The sequence below is a fragment of the Furipterus horrens genome, unplaced genomic scaffold, assembly GCF_987537825.1.
Source record: "Furipterus horrens unplaced genomic scaffold, mFurHor1.1.pri manual_scaffold_10, whole genome shotgun sequence".
Lineage (NCBI taxonomy): Eukaryota > Metazoa > Chordata > Mammalia > Chiroptera > Furipteridae > Furipterus > Furipterus horrens.
In genome coordinates, this window is record NW_028327180.1 from 53013440 (window position 1) to 53029082 (window position 15643).

General features: G+C 37.5%; 1 protein-coding gene across 1 annotated transcript in view; it reads left to right on the plus strand.

The window, feature by feature from the left end:
- ADAM7 (ADAM metallopeptidase domain 7) overlaps window positions 1-15643 on the plus strand; it is a 51079-nt gene that overhangs the window by 15916 nt on the left and 19520 nt on the right. Inside the window, exons 8-13 of the mRNA XM_090290218.1 lie at window positions 4033-4104; window positions 8020-8189; window positions 10457-10541; window positions 11919-12049; window positions 13666-13840; window positions 15355-15444. Coding sequence (XP_090146344.1) covers window positions 4033-4104; window positions 8020-8189; window positions 10457-10541; window positions 11919-12049; window positions 13666-13840; window positions 15355-15444 — 723 coding nt within the window. The remainder of the gene's footprint in view (window positions 1-4032; window positions 4105-8019; window positions 8190-10456; window positions 10542-11918; window positions 12050-13665; window positions 13841-15354; window positions 15445-15643) is intronic.

The window sequence follows — 15643 nt, forward strand, 5'->3', positions numbered from 1 at the left end:
GCACTACTTGCCTCCCCTTAAATACAGGTTTCTATGCTTACTGCTGTCCTGCCGTCGTCGCGGCTGCTGTTGCGGACAGCACAGCTTGACCTCTCCTCCTCAGCTTCACCCCTTCTACCTGTCTAGATGAGCACCACTTCTTTATAATTTCATACGTTGGACTTCCATATATTTTCTGGAACTTCTGGTTATTTCTGGTTTCACGGTAGTTGTATTCCTTCTTAGTTGTAGAGGGAGATGGAGCGTGTCAGTCTAGGTCTCCATCTTGTCCAGAAGTCTCCTGTGTTTGTTTGCTTCTGTGTCCCAGACTGAGCTGTCGCTCCTATTTTGTTATAAGTGGTGGAGCCTTAGGTATTCGTCAGTAACAGGCTGCCTGTTTCACCATGTTGTGGAGCTGTATGTGGGGGAGGGGTCTGAGAAGGAACAGTGCCGCTCGCCCAGCACTTGCCCCTTTTCTAGGCTCTTCTCCCACTTCCGCACCAGAATGATGCCCCTCTAGCTGCTGCCCTGGCCGTCGTTCCCAGAGTGGGTGGGTCCATGGACACTGTAGGTCTGTGGAGGCCCTTAAACAAGTGGACTCCGCTGAGAGACTGGCAGTTTCTGCCTCCATCCCAACCCCCACTGGTTTGCACACTCAAAAGCAATGAGGCTTGATTTTCCCCGGAGCTGGGACAGTGAGCTGCATGGTCTGGTGACGAGCTGGGGACGCTCCCCAGGTGTCCCTCCTGACTTTTTAAAATGTGTAACTGTGCTTTCCACTGGCCTGCTGCTGTTGCTGCTGCTGCCACCATTACACCGTGTCCTCTCCGCCCTGGCTCCACCCCTCCTACCTGTCTGGATGAGTATTTCTTCTTTATATCTTTGTTTGCTGGACTTCCATGCACTTTGATTTTCTGGAACTTCTGGTTGTCTCTAGTTTTGAGGTAGTTGTATTCCTTCTTAGTTGTGGAAGGAGATGCAGCATGTCTGTCTATGCCTCCATCTTGGCTGGAAGTCTCTCCAATCTTTTTTGAAGAACAGAAAAAGAGGAAAAATTCTTCACACATCTTATAAAGTTACTATAACTTTCACATTAGTTACCTACTCGCGGCGGCAGCCGTCCGTCTCGAGAGACGATGGTGTAGCTTCTCGGGAGTCTATCTGCACCGCCGAGAATGGCTGTGCAGTCCGACTCGGGAGTGACACGGTATCTGTTTCCTCCCGTGTTGAATCGACATCTTGCGACGAAGCTACAGAGCCTGGGCAGGGTGATATGGAGGGTCTGCTGTTGCCCATGCAGCAGACCCCCCCTCTCTTCGCAGCTGAAGGATCCAAGGGAAAGACGGAGTCAATACAGCTTGGGTTCAGGTGCGCCGCAGGAGTTGCCGGTGTTGACTACAACGTCAAACCGCCTTAGGGACTCCGGCTCCGGATTTTCTGTCGGGGTTTACTCCCTTAGCCTTTCCCCTGAAGAGGTATGCCGCAAGGCAGCGGAGGTTTTTTGGAATCAGAGTTTTCCTTCTCTGATGTGCCCTGACTGGAAGATCGAACCAGCGACACTTAGCTCGCAGGCCGACGCTCAATCCACTGAGCCAAACCTACTGCTGTGTAACAATCTACCTAAAATTTAGTGGGTCATGTCTGCAGCTACAGTAATCTGGCGACTTCATTGCCCTGGCTGGTCAGCTGATGGGAAACGATCCCAGTCACTGCTTGCTATGCAGTTTTGGGTTTCAGTTGGACACCTATGTATGGTAGGCTTGCCTGTGATTGTCATATCATAGCTGGGCATCAAAACTTCAAGAAATAAGCCAGGCTTCAATGCACAAGAGCTTTTCAAACCTCTGTTTGGATTACATTTATTAATGTCTCATTTGCCAGTCATATATCAAGCCAAGAATTAATGTTAGAAGGAACTACATAAGGGTGTGGCTATCTAGAAGAGTAATTTCCTAGAGAGCTATTAGCGTAACAATCTATAATGACATTGATAACAATTCTAGACAGTTCAATAAAATCATAAGCCAATTTCACTTACAAGCACAACTTCAAATATTCTAAAAATATTTGTAAACCCAATCCAGCGCATATAAGAAAGTCTGCACAACAATGAAGGTATATAGTAATGCAATTATTAGAACCATGTAATCATCTCAAATGTCATAAGTATATTTCTAAATTTATAATAAAACTCTTAGCAAATAAGAAATGGGAGAAAACAAAGAAGATTTACCAAAATCCTATCCTGTATAAGTGTTAAACTTATCAAATAAATGTTGGAGACTTTTTCTACAAAATTGGGAATCAGGTACATCAGTTCACTGTAAATAGATTTTTAGAACATATTTACTGGAATTTCTAGCCAATGTTAAAAGAGAAAATAAATAAAGTCTATACTAATTAAAAAGAAAAATATACCATTGTTGCACATTTAAAATATAGGAAAAACTACTGTTGCACATTTAAAATATAGGAAAAACTACATTTAACATAATTTTTAAAAAATGCATTAGTGAGTTCTAAGCACTAAGCAATAGATATAGACTTACTACATTAGAATGTTGGTAAGAAGATGTTAACTAAAGGAATGCTAAGGTAAGGCTTTGTTCTTAATAATAATTTATTTATACAAACTAAGAGTTAGTGTATTTCAGTAAGATAGATAAGGAAAAACAAAGGCTGCTTGGGAAACATATTGAGAGGTTTACACATCTCAAGAGCAATGTGATGGACAAGCCTTGAGCAACCAAGTAGAGTGAGGATATGAATGTGTAGACCCAGAGTTAGAAAGTTGAAAGAGAAAGGAGCACAGATGATTGACCCTGGTGAACACTAAACATGTAACAAAGGTTTGGACATATAAGTGCAAGACCCTACACCCATCCCTCTCCCTTACCCCTGTGGGCAGAAATCAATGACTGATAAAGTACCCTCTGCCTGTGGCCCCAAAGACAGCCTCAGAACCTCTCTCATCAGTGGGAATACTGGGGTGAAATATTTATCATCTAGATTTTAAGGGGGTGGCAGTAAAGAGAAACCTGTGCACAGTAAAATACTAGGAGCATGTACAATAATAGAAACCAAGATGATAAGAACTTTCTTAAAAAGAGAAAATGGTCAATATTACACATGAACAAGATGACCAGAAAGATGTGAAAAATGTGTTCAGAATTAATCATTAAGAGGACATTTGTGGATCTATCAAGAATAGTTTCAATGTAATTGTGACAATCAAGCCAATGAGTAGAGTTGAGAAGTGAGTGAGAGATGATAATTGAAGAGATTCTAATGTTGTATCTTCAAAGTATATAGATATGTAAGGTAATAGGACAGCAATAAAATGGTAACTAGAGGATACTTGCAGGATTCAGAAAGGCATATTTCTTTTTTTATTAGGTAAGAAGCTGGACCATTTGTATTTGTCCCTACAGGATACCTTATGTTATGATTAAGTATATTTTAACAGGTGTAAATTGATACTGCTGAAAACAAGGTCCTGGTGGCACACACAGAGAACTCACTTGTAAGAAGAGAACAGAAGTCAGAACATGCTGGAGCAGGAAAGGCAGTGCTGCCTTCCTGGTCTTTCCCTGGAGAGAAGGGCAGGCCACAGTTCTGGGCCCCTCTCCTTACATCTCTGGCTCCACGGTGACACTTGGTTATATGTTCCTTTGTTTATGACCACCATGGAGACAGAAGGACTGATAAAGTAGCTGTTTTCCTGCAATACCATGGTTGGTATCATTTCATCAGCATGATAAATATGAACTCCAAAAACACATTAGTTGATTTGATAAATCATGTTGTATGAAAAGGGACAAAGTTATAAAGAATTTAAAATTAGTTGCAAAGTTGAAACATGTCTTTTGAAAGTGCAGTTTCTATTTTATATTAAATATATATTTCTGCTTAAGTTGCCCAGATTTTTAGCTGACTGAAGGAATGCCAATGAATTTTCTCCATTAAAATATCTGATAATGGGTGAAATGTTTTACTGAGTTTGTATTCAACTCCTATTATTAATTAATGTTGATCTGATGTTTGTATTTTCAGTATCGCAGGAATAATAATCCTCACAATAAACTGAGGAATCGAATTTGGGGAATGGTCAACTTTGTCAACATGGTAAGATTTTATATAGTTTAAATCAATCTCAAAATACAAATGGAAAGAGATTTTTAGGATAAATATTGCTGAATTTTTGTGGTAGTTCTGATACTGGGGCAGCCAAAAAGACAAAAATTCACCCAGTAAACTAATAAGCAAAAATTTATTGAAAAATCCACAGCAACAAATGAACCATAGATCTGAGTTTTTAGTTTTCTAAGTTAATGGCATTTAATACTTAAACATTTGAATACATTTCAAATATTGGTTACTAATCACAAAAGTTTATAAAGCAATGTACAAAGATTTGAATATCCGTCATGCATAAGTCAAATTCACTATTTTGAATTACTGCCCCACGACCTTGCATAGAAGAAAGCTTTTCAAGCTATACTTTATTTTCCATGTTTTGACACAGAAATTAGGGAAATGGTTTTAGTAAAATATACTAGAGTGATTAATTAGTCTAAAATAGAATTAACTATAACCTATGTTAAAAAGCAATATTATGAATTGTACATATTTTTATGATGGCTTCTTCTAAGTCATTGAGCTTTTGAAATGAGTAACCCTAGCAAGGTCAATGGTGGTTTGTTCACCAGTTGAAGGACATTTGATCTTAGTTCCTAGCTTTTACTATTAAATGAATAGGATTTCCTTTACACATTTGCATATATATATGTGAAAACATAAATTTTTATTTTCTTTTTGCAAATGACTAAGAAGTAAGAACATGAGGTCAAGTAGTGAGTATACATTCTTTAGCTAGTTCTCACAAATTTTGATATGTTTTATTTTAAATTTTTATTTAATTCAAAAATATTTATAATATCCCTTATGACTGCTCTTTGATTTCATGGTTATATACGTGTGCCACTTAATTTCCAAATACTTGGAATTTTTAAATATATCTTTACATTAGAATTCTGCCTACCACATTCATATGTTCTGCTAGAGCTTTAACACATTAATAATTGTAATGTTATGTTTCCTGTCAGAGGAGTTCAACATTTGGATTATCTCTGAGTCTAGTTTTGTTGACTCATCTCTCAAACAGTGGGGTTTTTTTATCTTGCTTTTTTGTGTGTTCTTTAACATTATCTTGGATACTGGACATTATGTGTAGAAAGTAGGGACAGAGGAAATAGTTCTTATACCTGGAAATGTAAATTCCTTTTTTTGCCAGGTCATTAACAACTGGGATTTAATCAACCTTGTCAGCAGTTACACTGGTTTGAGGTTTTGCTATTACTATTGTTATCTATGGTGCACCTCGAGCTTCAGATTCCTGTAATGTTACTTGTGCTTGGACTGGGCCCTGGATTTTTGGATAGATAACTCCTGCTTTGACCTCAACCTCAGGCCTTTATCAAGGGCCAGTGCTCAAAGAAGGTCTTCTTTCACCTATGTATTTCTTCTTCGGTAGTAATTTGTTCTTGTTCCTGACTCAGTAAGTGCTGGGCTAGTTGTGGGACCCCAAGTGTGTCCTGTTATACTGATCGATCCTTGGTCTTAGGAAAGTGCTGCCCATGGGTCTTTGGGTAGATAGTTTGCAGTATTCACAGTCTTTCTCCTTTGGTGGAAAACCTTGAATGTCTGGCCTCAAAACTGTTTTTTCCCTGTTCTCCAGGGGTAGGTGTTTTCCTTTTCCCTTTTTCAGCCACAACAGTTCTTCATCTGAGCTCTTGGGGTGTTAGAAAAAAAGGTTGCTGAAGTTCATGCAGTAGCTTAAGGCTTTCATTTCTCAAGAGAGAAGAGTTTGCTAGGTTTTCAGATGTTCTTAAGGCAGCACTGTTCCCATCCTTCAGGCCTGTACCTCCAAGGGAAGATATCCCTGGTCTCCCACTCTGCCCCCCACGTACTTACGGGCATCTGGAGGAGCAGAGTCTGTGCGTGGCCATGGTTCCTCATGTCTGTGTCTCCCAAAGGTTCCTGCACTCTCATTCTGTCTCATGTTTGCCTTTTAGTAATTCCTTAAAAATATTTGCCAGATTCTTATCTCCCTGTTTAGTACAAAGGTCTCTTTTTTTCACTCTCTGCCACTAAGAGATACTCTAGTACCATTTCTCTTTGAAGGAGTCTTTCCTTAGATTTCAGACTCAGTGCTTGCCTGGTTACCTCAGCTCTTGTGGTTTCAGAAAAAAAATTAGATTTTGTAGATTCCCTGGCCTTTTCTTTGGGTCAGGATAGAAGCAGCCTCTTTTCAGCTTGTACACCTTAGCCAGAAGGAGAATCCCTCCTAAATTTAAACCTATATCTATAGAAAATTAAAAATCCTTCCTATGACTTTTTCTAAAATGTAGGAGCAATGTGGAGTGAAATAAGTATATGTTCTAGTCATTTCTGTTTTCTCTTATTTCTTGTATCTCTTAATTGTCTTTATCACTACCCTAACATTGATCCAAACATACAACTCAGTCTCTCCTTGGGTGTTCATCTCCAAAGTAAGGGTAAATATAACATTGTTGTCCATTGCTGAACTTTTATTAAAGATATTCAGTTTAGATTGGGAGGTCATACCACAAGCAATTTGAAGTAACATTTTCTACACGGTCTTGACCTTTTTCATCATATAACATTTCACTGGCTTTTATCCCCTATATTGCCCATAAGGGAGGGTTCAGAAGTCAGAGGGGATTTGTGGGAAGCGATCTCCATACTAGCCCAGATCTAGCTGCACTGAGCTAGAGGGTCTGTCAGCAGTTACCACAATAAAATATGTATTTGTTTTATAGGTTATTTTCTCACTAGAAGAGTGCACCTTTATAAGATGACAAATATTGTTTCCATTTACACTTGCAACCAGTTTTATAAACCTAAGTCGACCCATGAAGGTAGACAGTCCAAAGAGCCCAGGTTAAAAAAATGCTTGCTCTGTGGGACCTGACTCATAAGGTTTATTCCACGATAAGATCAGGACTAAAGCAAATGGGTACCACAGGCTCCAATACAGATTTGAGATGGCGATTTAACTATAGGTCTAACTTCATTCAAGTTTAAAAGGAACCTAGTTCTCATGGTTATGAAATAACTTTATTCCTGACACATGGAATTCAATATATTCATATTATGTAGGATAAGAAAAGTGGAAAATTAACACAAGATTATTGTTATAATGCTGTATTAAATGTTTTATGAAACAGTTGCATTCTCTATTAATATTATATGAATAATCTCTCCATTTATGATTTTAACTCAGTGTTCATAGTTTGTCATTCATCCTTTTTTTCAACCTAGCTGTTATGGAATATATAATTGAGACAACTCATATTTCTTTGTCTTAAAATCCTCGTAATACATAGTTTCATAAACTCTGTCTTTTTCTGTCCTGGCATCGAGTGTCTATCAACTGTTTACAAAAGCAGGGGTGGACAGAGATGAGAAGGTTTATGAACTACAACTGCTTCTTCCTGTTGAGCAAGCGACAATAAGTTTTCTTAGACAACCAAGTAGTTCCAAAAATCAAACATAGAAAACAAACATGGCAGCTAAGTATTAGTTTTCGAAAACCAATATTAGCCTTTTAATATGCCACAGAACTAATTCTCTAAAAGTAGAGAGATAAATAAAGAACATCCTTTCCACATGTGCTATTAGAAAACTCACATTTTCAGTTCAGTTGTAACCTCAGAGCCTTACTCAGTTATTCAGTCTTAACACATTCTGGGTCCCGTGCCTATAAGGATTATGATAGTTCAAGGGGAATCAGACATTTTTGGTTGAGTTTCTTTGTTGGCTGTGGCACTTTACTCAGTATTCTGGGTGACTCACCCCCACATTGGGTTTCAATACAGCTGTTTAGTTTGAGGCTTAACTTTTTGCTTATGTATCCTCACACATTAAAATTACTTTTTTAAAATATAAAATAATATAGTAATGGTGAGGATCTTTCTGCAACTTGACTTTGTGGAAAATTATTTATTTTTTGAACAGATTTATAAAACCTGGGACATTCATGTTACATTGGTTGGCCTTGAAATATGGACAAATGGAGATAAAATAAAAATAGATTCCAATATAGGCACTACTTTATTGCGGTTTTCATTTTGGCAACAAAGAATCCTTAAAAAAAGGAAGAATTTTGATCATGTTCTGTTACTCAGGTACGTAACTGCTCTATTTCTCTGCATACCTTAGGAGGAATATTAAAAAAGAAAACCAAACAATTGAACAACAACCAAAATATTGTTTAAGGCAATTGATTCTTTTGGATAGTACACAGGAACAAAATGTTATGTCTAGCTATCTAAAAAATTTCCATATGAACTTTTTAATAACTTATCTTTATAATGATGATGAATACTAGCAAGAAAAAACTAATATATTTATATTCCTGGGTAGGGTTGAAAATCTCATTAGATAAGTAAAGCACTTTTAGAATTCATTTACTTTACTTCTCTGCTTCCAACACTAACTCGCTTCAGCCTTCCACAGTGTACTATTCTAATTCTCCTCCAAAATCCACACTTCTGGGAAAGCCCCTTATTCTCTGATCATTCCCTCTCAGCACTGTGTGCCCATCCAGTGACTAGTCATTAAAAATGACAGAAAACTAACATGATGAATTAAAACTACCACAACTTGAATGTTTCTAAAAAAGTCTGAATTTATCTAGAATACTTATATCATTAATTTTTTAAAATAGGGGATCTTTTAACAATCATCTCTGTTTTTCAAAATACCTAAGTGCAAAACTCAGCCTGTAGGGAAATGGTAAATAAAAGTGGATCAGGGGAGTCTTTTAGGATCTCTCCTGATGCCTGTAGGCTACTATGAAAGATGGGTACCCACTTTAGCTACTTCATTTTCTTATAACACCAATGTTTCTCATAAGGTCTCCTAAGATTTGCAAATATAGCCTGCAAGCGTGCTTTCAACCATTAGCTAAATGTTCACTTTTAGTCTGAACTCAGGACTGTGAAGTTTCCAAAGCCCGGAGTCAGAGATCAGGTCCAGCTTTTCATCAGAATGATGAGAGTGAACCAGACCTCCAAAGTAATATTAATATCACTTCTGATTTTCATACCTGGGCTGGCTCATAGCATATATTTCCAGGGGAAACATGTACCTAGCCTGGGCTTGGTTATTCATGAACTAGTATAACCCAAAATTATGGGGGTAAAGTAAAATATTACTATAACCTTCCTGGTGGGCAAGATTAACACCTATACCTATTCATTGGACATGTGTTTTAACAAACTTAATCAATTAATATAAAAATATTTAAATGGGCATAAGTAAAAAGCCTTTGACTTCCATGAATGACTCTTACTCTGAGCAGTAACTTCTCTCACCAATAGTATGTCTACAAGTGGAGAAATGCTGGGGTGCAAGATGCTACTAAATGTCTAACTGGGCATTCTGTTTGGACTTCCTTAGGTGTTGAGCCTCTTACGTATCTTCCCTTCTGTATTCACATAGATCTAGAAGTGATGAGGCACTATATATGGCATTGTCCTAGTCTGACTTTTGGGTGTAAGTGGCTAGGGGCAAAGTCCGAATGTGGACCATGCTTCCTCAGGTGCTTCATCTCTGTGGGTGCTGTTCTCTCACGATCTAGAGTCTAGGAATACCAGAATTCTAAGCTCCTCCAAGATGTATAGTCAAATACTGAGACTTTAATGTGGGTATGGGCACATTTCAATTATAAAGAAAGAAATAGAGCACATCTTTTTTATCAAAATATTTAAAGACTGAAAGGGGTCATCTAGCCTGACCACCTTTCTTGTATTTACACCCTTTCTTTTATATTCCAGGCATGACTCTCCAGCCCACAAGTGCTCTCTTTAAAGTGTTCCAACTCTAAATGTTCTTCTTGAAAACATGCTATATTTGGATCCCTTAAATATACACACCTACATCTGTCATTTTAGGTAATCTAGGGACAGTCCTGTTTTCACATGACAACTCCTTTAAAGGTTTGATTATAGCTATCAAATTCTCTATGAGTTTTTGTGGCTGATTAAACATTTTTTAAAATGTTCAACCACAGTTAATTAATCATAGTGTTGAATACATTTGCTATTTTGTATCTTTACCTCTGAACATTTTCAATTTAATATTTTGTTATTTTAAGTGATTTTATCCAAAGCTGAGTGTAGGATAAACTAAAATCAAGTAAAATGGGACTCTTTTTGGTTTTTTTTTTAAGTTCTTCTTTATGATTTCAACTTAATATTTCATTGACTTTTCCAATGCTACAGGTTTAAAATGAGCTTAATGCCAACTGAGGTCATCTTTGCTTCCAGGAAAAAGAAAAGGCACTTTCATGGGCAAAGGCACTAGCATTGTGGGGGTCTCTGAAATTTAATCTATGTGTTAACTGAACTACTAACTCAGCTTCAAGAGTGTATTTTCATCTTTTGTGTAGTGGGAAGTGGCTCTATATGAATGCACAAGGAACTTCTTATCCAGGGGGTATGTGCCAGCCCATTTATTCATCCAGTGTTGTTAAGGTGAGCTTAGTTTTATTTATGTTCTATTAATAATGAAAATTTTGAATTAAATTTCTGTAATTTGAAAGGGACTATCTATTCCTTCATATATTCCCACTAAAATATGTCATGATCAAACTGTCACAGTTCCTTTATTAAATAAAGAAAATGTTTTATAAAAAAACATAGATGAATAATAAAGGTAAACCAGTGTTCAGAGTTTAAGGGAACATCACATACAGCCTGACATACAAAGATTAGGAGAGCTCTCTTGCATATTAGATATAGTTATATACAAGGACTTGTAAAGAGTCCACTGAACTTGGCCAATTTAGCAAGAGAGGGTAATCGTTCTTGTGCTGAAAAGAAATTGCATAGAGCATTTGAAATATCACATCCACACAGATGTGAAATTCATTTTCCAAAAGCCTAAGACCTTCAAATTGCTGACTCCCCTAGTTTATCTGATCCTTTCACAAGTCACTAACCTTCTAGTAAATACTGTCCAAGTCACTGTATCTAAGAAATTCTTGAAAACATCAAGATTAGATTGTTTTTCCTTTAATGTCTCTTCCTGGTTGTCGCTATGCTCAGCCCAATTTTGTTAAGGCCTTGAAATTAAACTAGTACTTATTGAAATGACTTAATGACCTTATATGATTCTTTGTATGATTATGTCTTTTGCCTATGGAATTTTAATAACATAAATTTTCCATAAAGAGTAAATATAATCTAACATAGGCTCTTAGTACTCCAATTATGGAATTATAGCTCATCTAGGATACATTTTAAACTTCACATGAGCAAGATGAAATGGCCAAACTAGGGTATTTTATATAACCTGGTACTCCACCCCCTTTGGAAGTTAATGTTTTTCATTAATACAAAGATTAAATAGAGCTACAAACAGGTAACAATCAGCTCTGCCTTGGATTTTGCAGCACTAACATGCTGGTATTTTTTTATAGTAGAAACTCCTTTCTTATGATTGCATAAAAATTTTGTGCAATTTGAGACTATACACTGAAAATGTGAACCATGTATATTTTTATTTTTACCCCTTTAAATATCTAGTATACAGAAAACAACCAATAATGTTTATTTTATTGAGTAAAACAGTTAATAATTTTTAGCTATTTATAAGAATGTTTTTGTATAACTCTATCAAAGACTGTTATTGTGCCACAAAAAATAATTTCAAAAGGACAGAGTTGGAAACACTCAAAACATCATTTGTCCAACCTAATCATGTAATTAAAGAGACTTGGGAGCTGAAGTGGGGGGTAACCAAGTCCATGGACTGTCAAATAAGAAACTAGGAAACAGGTCTCAACTAGCAGTTTGAAGCACTATGTTCTCTTGTAGAAATTTCTAATGCACACCTCTTTCTGGGATCAGGACCTTCTACCTGACCTTAATGTAGTTGCAAGCAGAATGGCGCATCAGCTGGGCCATAGCCTTGGGATGCAGCATGACAATTACCCATGTACTTGTACTTCTGGAAAATGTGTGATGGACAGAGGTGGACGGTAAGGCTCAAATAATATAGAGAATACATTTAACTGGTTTGGGAATGATTTTTGACTAAATTTCCATATTGTAGGGTCATATTGTGATTATATAGAGTCTTCCTAATATACTCCAGAAGGTCTATGATGAAAACAGACATGGGAAGGTGTTTCTTTTGGCAGATAAATCTTACCCATTGGTAGTGTATCTCCTAGTGATATGATGAAAGAAATTCTAAAACTCCATCTGAGCATGTTGCAAGAGTACATGACAATCAATTCTAATTATACCAAGATGCTTAGGAGAGGAACACACTTTACATGTCTTGATTTATCATCTTTGTTATAAGCTATAATTTCCTCCTTTAAATGTTTTCTCAAACATAATTTTCAGCAAAACCTTCCCAGGCGCCCAATCCCATTTTTCAATCTTTTCCCCTCACATACATATCCTAACATTATCTATGCCCTGTCCTTTTGCTTTTCTTTCCCCACTCTTTAGTACTAATCACTATCTAATATAGTCTATGTTTTACATATTTATTTATTATTTTACTCCTCCATTAGAACACAAGCTTCATGAGGTCAGAGGGTTGTGTTTTTGGTTTTTTTTTGTCTGCTTTGTTCACTGTTACAGAACCACTGATCAAAAAAGTCCCAGACCCACACGGGGTACTCCAAAGATACAGAATGAGAGAATGTCCAGCTTCCTTCCAGCTCTGAATTACCTGCAGTCAGGTCCTAAGCTTTGTGCATCTTTGAACTTTTTCACAGTGGTAACACATCATGCATTTTATACAGTAAGAAAAATGTTTGTTGATGGTGGTCAATGCTTCTATATATTGATGAAATGAAGTAGCTAAAACACCCAAGCACAGTGACTGGCATAGAAGAAGAGTTCCATAACTGATATCTACTATTATATTATTATCTACATAATTAGTAATTTATTTTCAGGGTCCTATCATCCCTATCTAATAATCTAATGTATTCAGGATTCTCAAAGTCCTTTTGTATTTAATAATCATGTCCATAATAATGGGAAAGGAGTCAAAACAAAAAGAAAATGGAAGAGAGGTGAATTTCACTGTTTTTTATTTTTTATTTTTAGAACTATACTGGATTCCTGGGATGAATAAGATTATTATTAAATAAATTATTTGTTTTGGCATACTTTTATAGAGAACTACTCTGTTCCAGGCATTGTGTCAACTAGTCCTTTTTAAAAAGATATGAACATGATATAGTTCCTGCATTGAGAAGCATGTAATCTTACATGGATGATAAACAAGTATGTAGACTATTTAAGAAGAACAAATAAAAAGTGATATGGGGGCAGCAAGCACAGACAATCAGTCTCACTATGGACTTCAGGAAGGGTTTTCGGGATGCGATACAGTCAAAACATTCCACTAGAATGGCCTGTGTTGGCTGCGCTTCAGGAAGACATTTTCTATAATAAAGAGCCCAGTTGCTCTGCTGTAACAGAAAGACAAGAATAAGAAAAGTACATGCACTTTTAGAGTTCATTATTTAAATTTGTTCTTTCTAAATTATTTATAAAATTTTCACACTTCTACCATATCGATTATTCATTGATATGATTCATGTTTACTTTTAACTCATCCTGTCTCCAGCGTTCCTGCACTAAAATTCAGTAAGTGCAACAGAATCCAGTATGAGCAATTCTTGAAGGATTATAAGCCAGCATGCATGTTGAATGTCCCATTTTCTGATAAGTTAAGTGATTCTCCACACTGCAGAAACAACAGGTTGGATCAGGGAGAAGAATGCGACTGTGGGCCTGCTCAGGTATTTGCAAATGCTGTTGGCTCTAAGTTGCAACCTCGGCAGGGGTGTAGCCATTAATCAACCATGGTATTCCTTGTAAAGCTTTTTAAAAAATGTGCTCCCCCTCCCCCCATTTGGAAACAAGCTGTTGGTGCAGCCTTATCTAAGGCTTCTCACTGAGTCAGAAATGGTGAAAAATGATTCTGCTGGAGGTCCACGCCATCCCTTTTGCCAGGTGTATACAGCAATTGGCTGTTCTGTGAGAGGGACCTATCCGTGTCCTTGTCTGACCTCTCATGCACAGTAGGAATTCATTCTACACAATTCTTCCCAGTCCATTCAGTTCTACCTTGGAATACAGGAGGCTAGCTTATAGCCTGGTGGAACTGTTCATGTTATAAGAAAACTATAATTAAGTAGGAACCTTCTAACCTTTCATGTATTTATTGCAGTCTTGGTCTCTGAAACATTTAGAATAATCCCTTGAGGCAAAATTTAAAGTAATTCTTAATCAGCTTTTTTCCAACATTAAAGTTTTATTTTTTTCAAGAAATTGTCTAGGACAATTATGAAGCGTAAACAAATCAGTGAGGGATGTTGGAACGGGCTGAGATCCCACATTCCTACCCACTTGCAAAGATAAGCTGTTGCTGCAGGGCTAAGGGCCACATTTTGAACGTCTACACTCGGGACCCAGCGCCATTCAGACAAGTCTCCTAGGGTGGCAGTTAAGAGACTCCGTGATTGGAGCAGGAACAGGGATGTGTCCAGAGGTTACCTATAACACGTCAAGTTTTCTAATGCCTTTCATTAAGTGTAAAGAGACTTTAGCTTTGGAAATTGATACTTTTGTCCATGTGCGTTCTTTGGAGTGGTTCTACAGTTTCGTTCTAACACTAAAACAGACAGTGTTGTTTGCAGTTTAAATTTTGTTTGAGCAGATAGGGCCCAAGTGTTCAGTCTCTTGCTATTATTTAGTTATGCATTAAAAAAAAAAATCAGGCTGAAATACTTGGCATTTCAAGGAAAATGTGAAGTCAGTTCTTCAGAAGCTGTATTAACTCACATCGAACCTTTAGCATGGAGAGGCAACAGGGCCCTCCCAGAGAAGAGAAGTCACCTGGGGAATGGGAGATCACACACCTGACTTCGTGTGCTGCTCATGAGAATCCATCGGCTCTGGGGTACTGAACAGCCACATGGGCAGGAGACAAAGGAAAAGTTGCTAACACCAATGGCAAGCGGGAGTCTTTATATAGGGTTGGACAAAAGTAGGTCTACAGCTGCTCGTAGGGAAAATAATACAATAACTAATAAATAATAATACAAGAATAAACCCTGTGTTTTGCATACTCAAAGCTGTAAATCTTCTTTTTCCCCAACCTGTATAGATGTGATAGCCAAGGACCATGCATTTGTATTTACCTCTGAAATACAGGTGATGCTAAATTACACTGAAGCACAACTAATGTACTCTTTTAACAAAAACCAAACTGCAAATCAGTTTCTGATCTTTAATTTTCGGTTATTGCCAGGAGTGCGCTAATCCTTGCTGCGATGCAGACAAATGTGTGCTGAAGCCAGGCTTTGCCTGTGCAGGAGGAGAATGCTGTGAAGCCTGTCAGGTAGGACCCTTGGCTAGCATGGGGTTCCTCTGTTTTCAGTTTGTTAAATGAACAGATGACCAGAGAGTTGTCTGACCACTGAATGACCCTATACCACTAATCCCAGACTGTGGCTAGGTTTGTGTGTGCATGGTACAGCCTCTTTGAAAAGGCTCTGGGCAGCACTGTGGTGTGGAAAGTGGAGGGGTGGGTCAGCAGT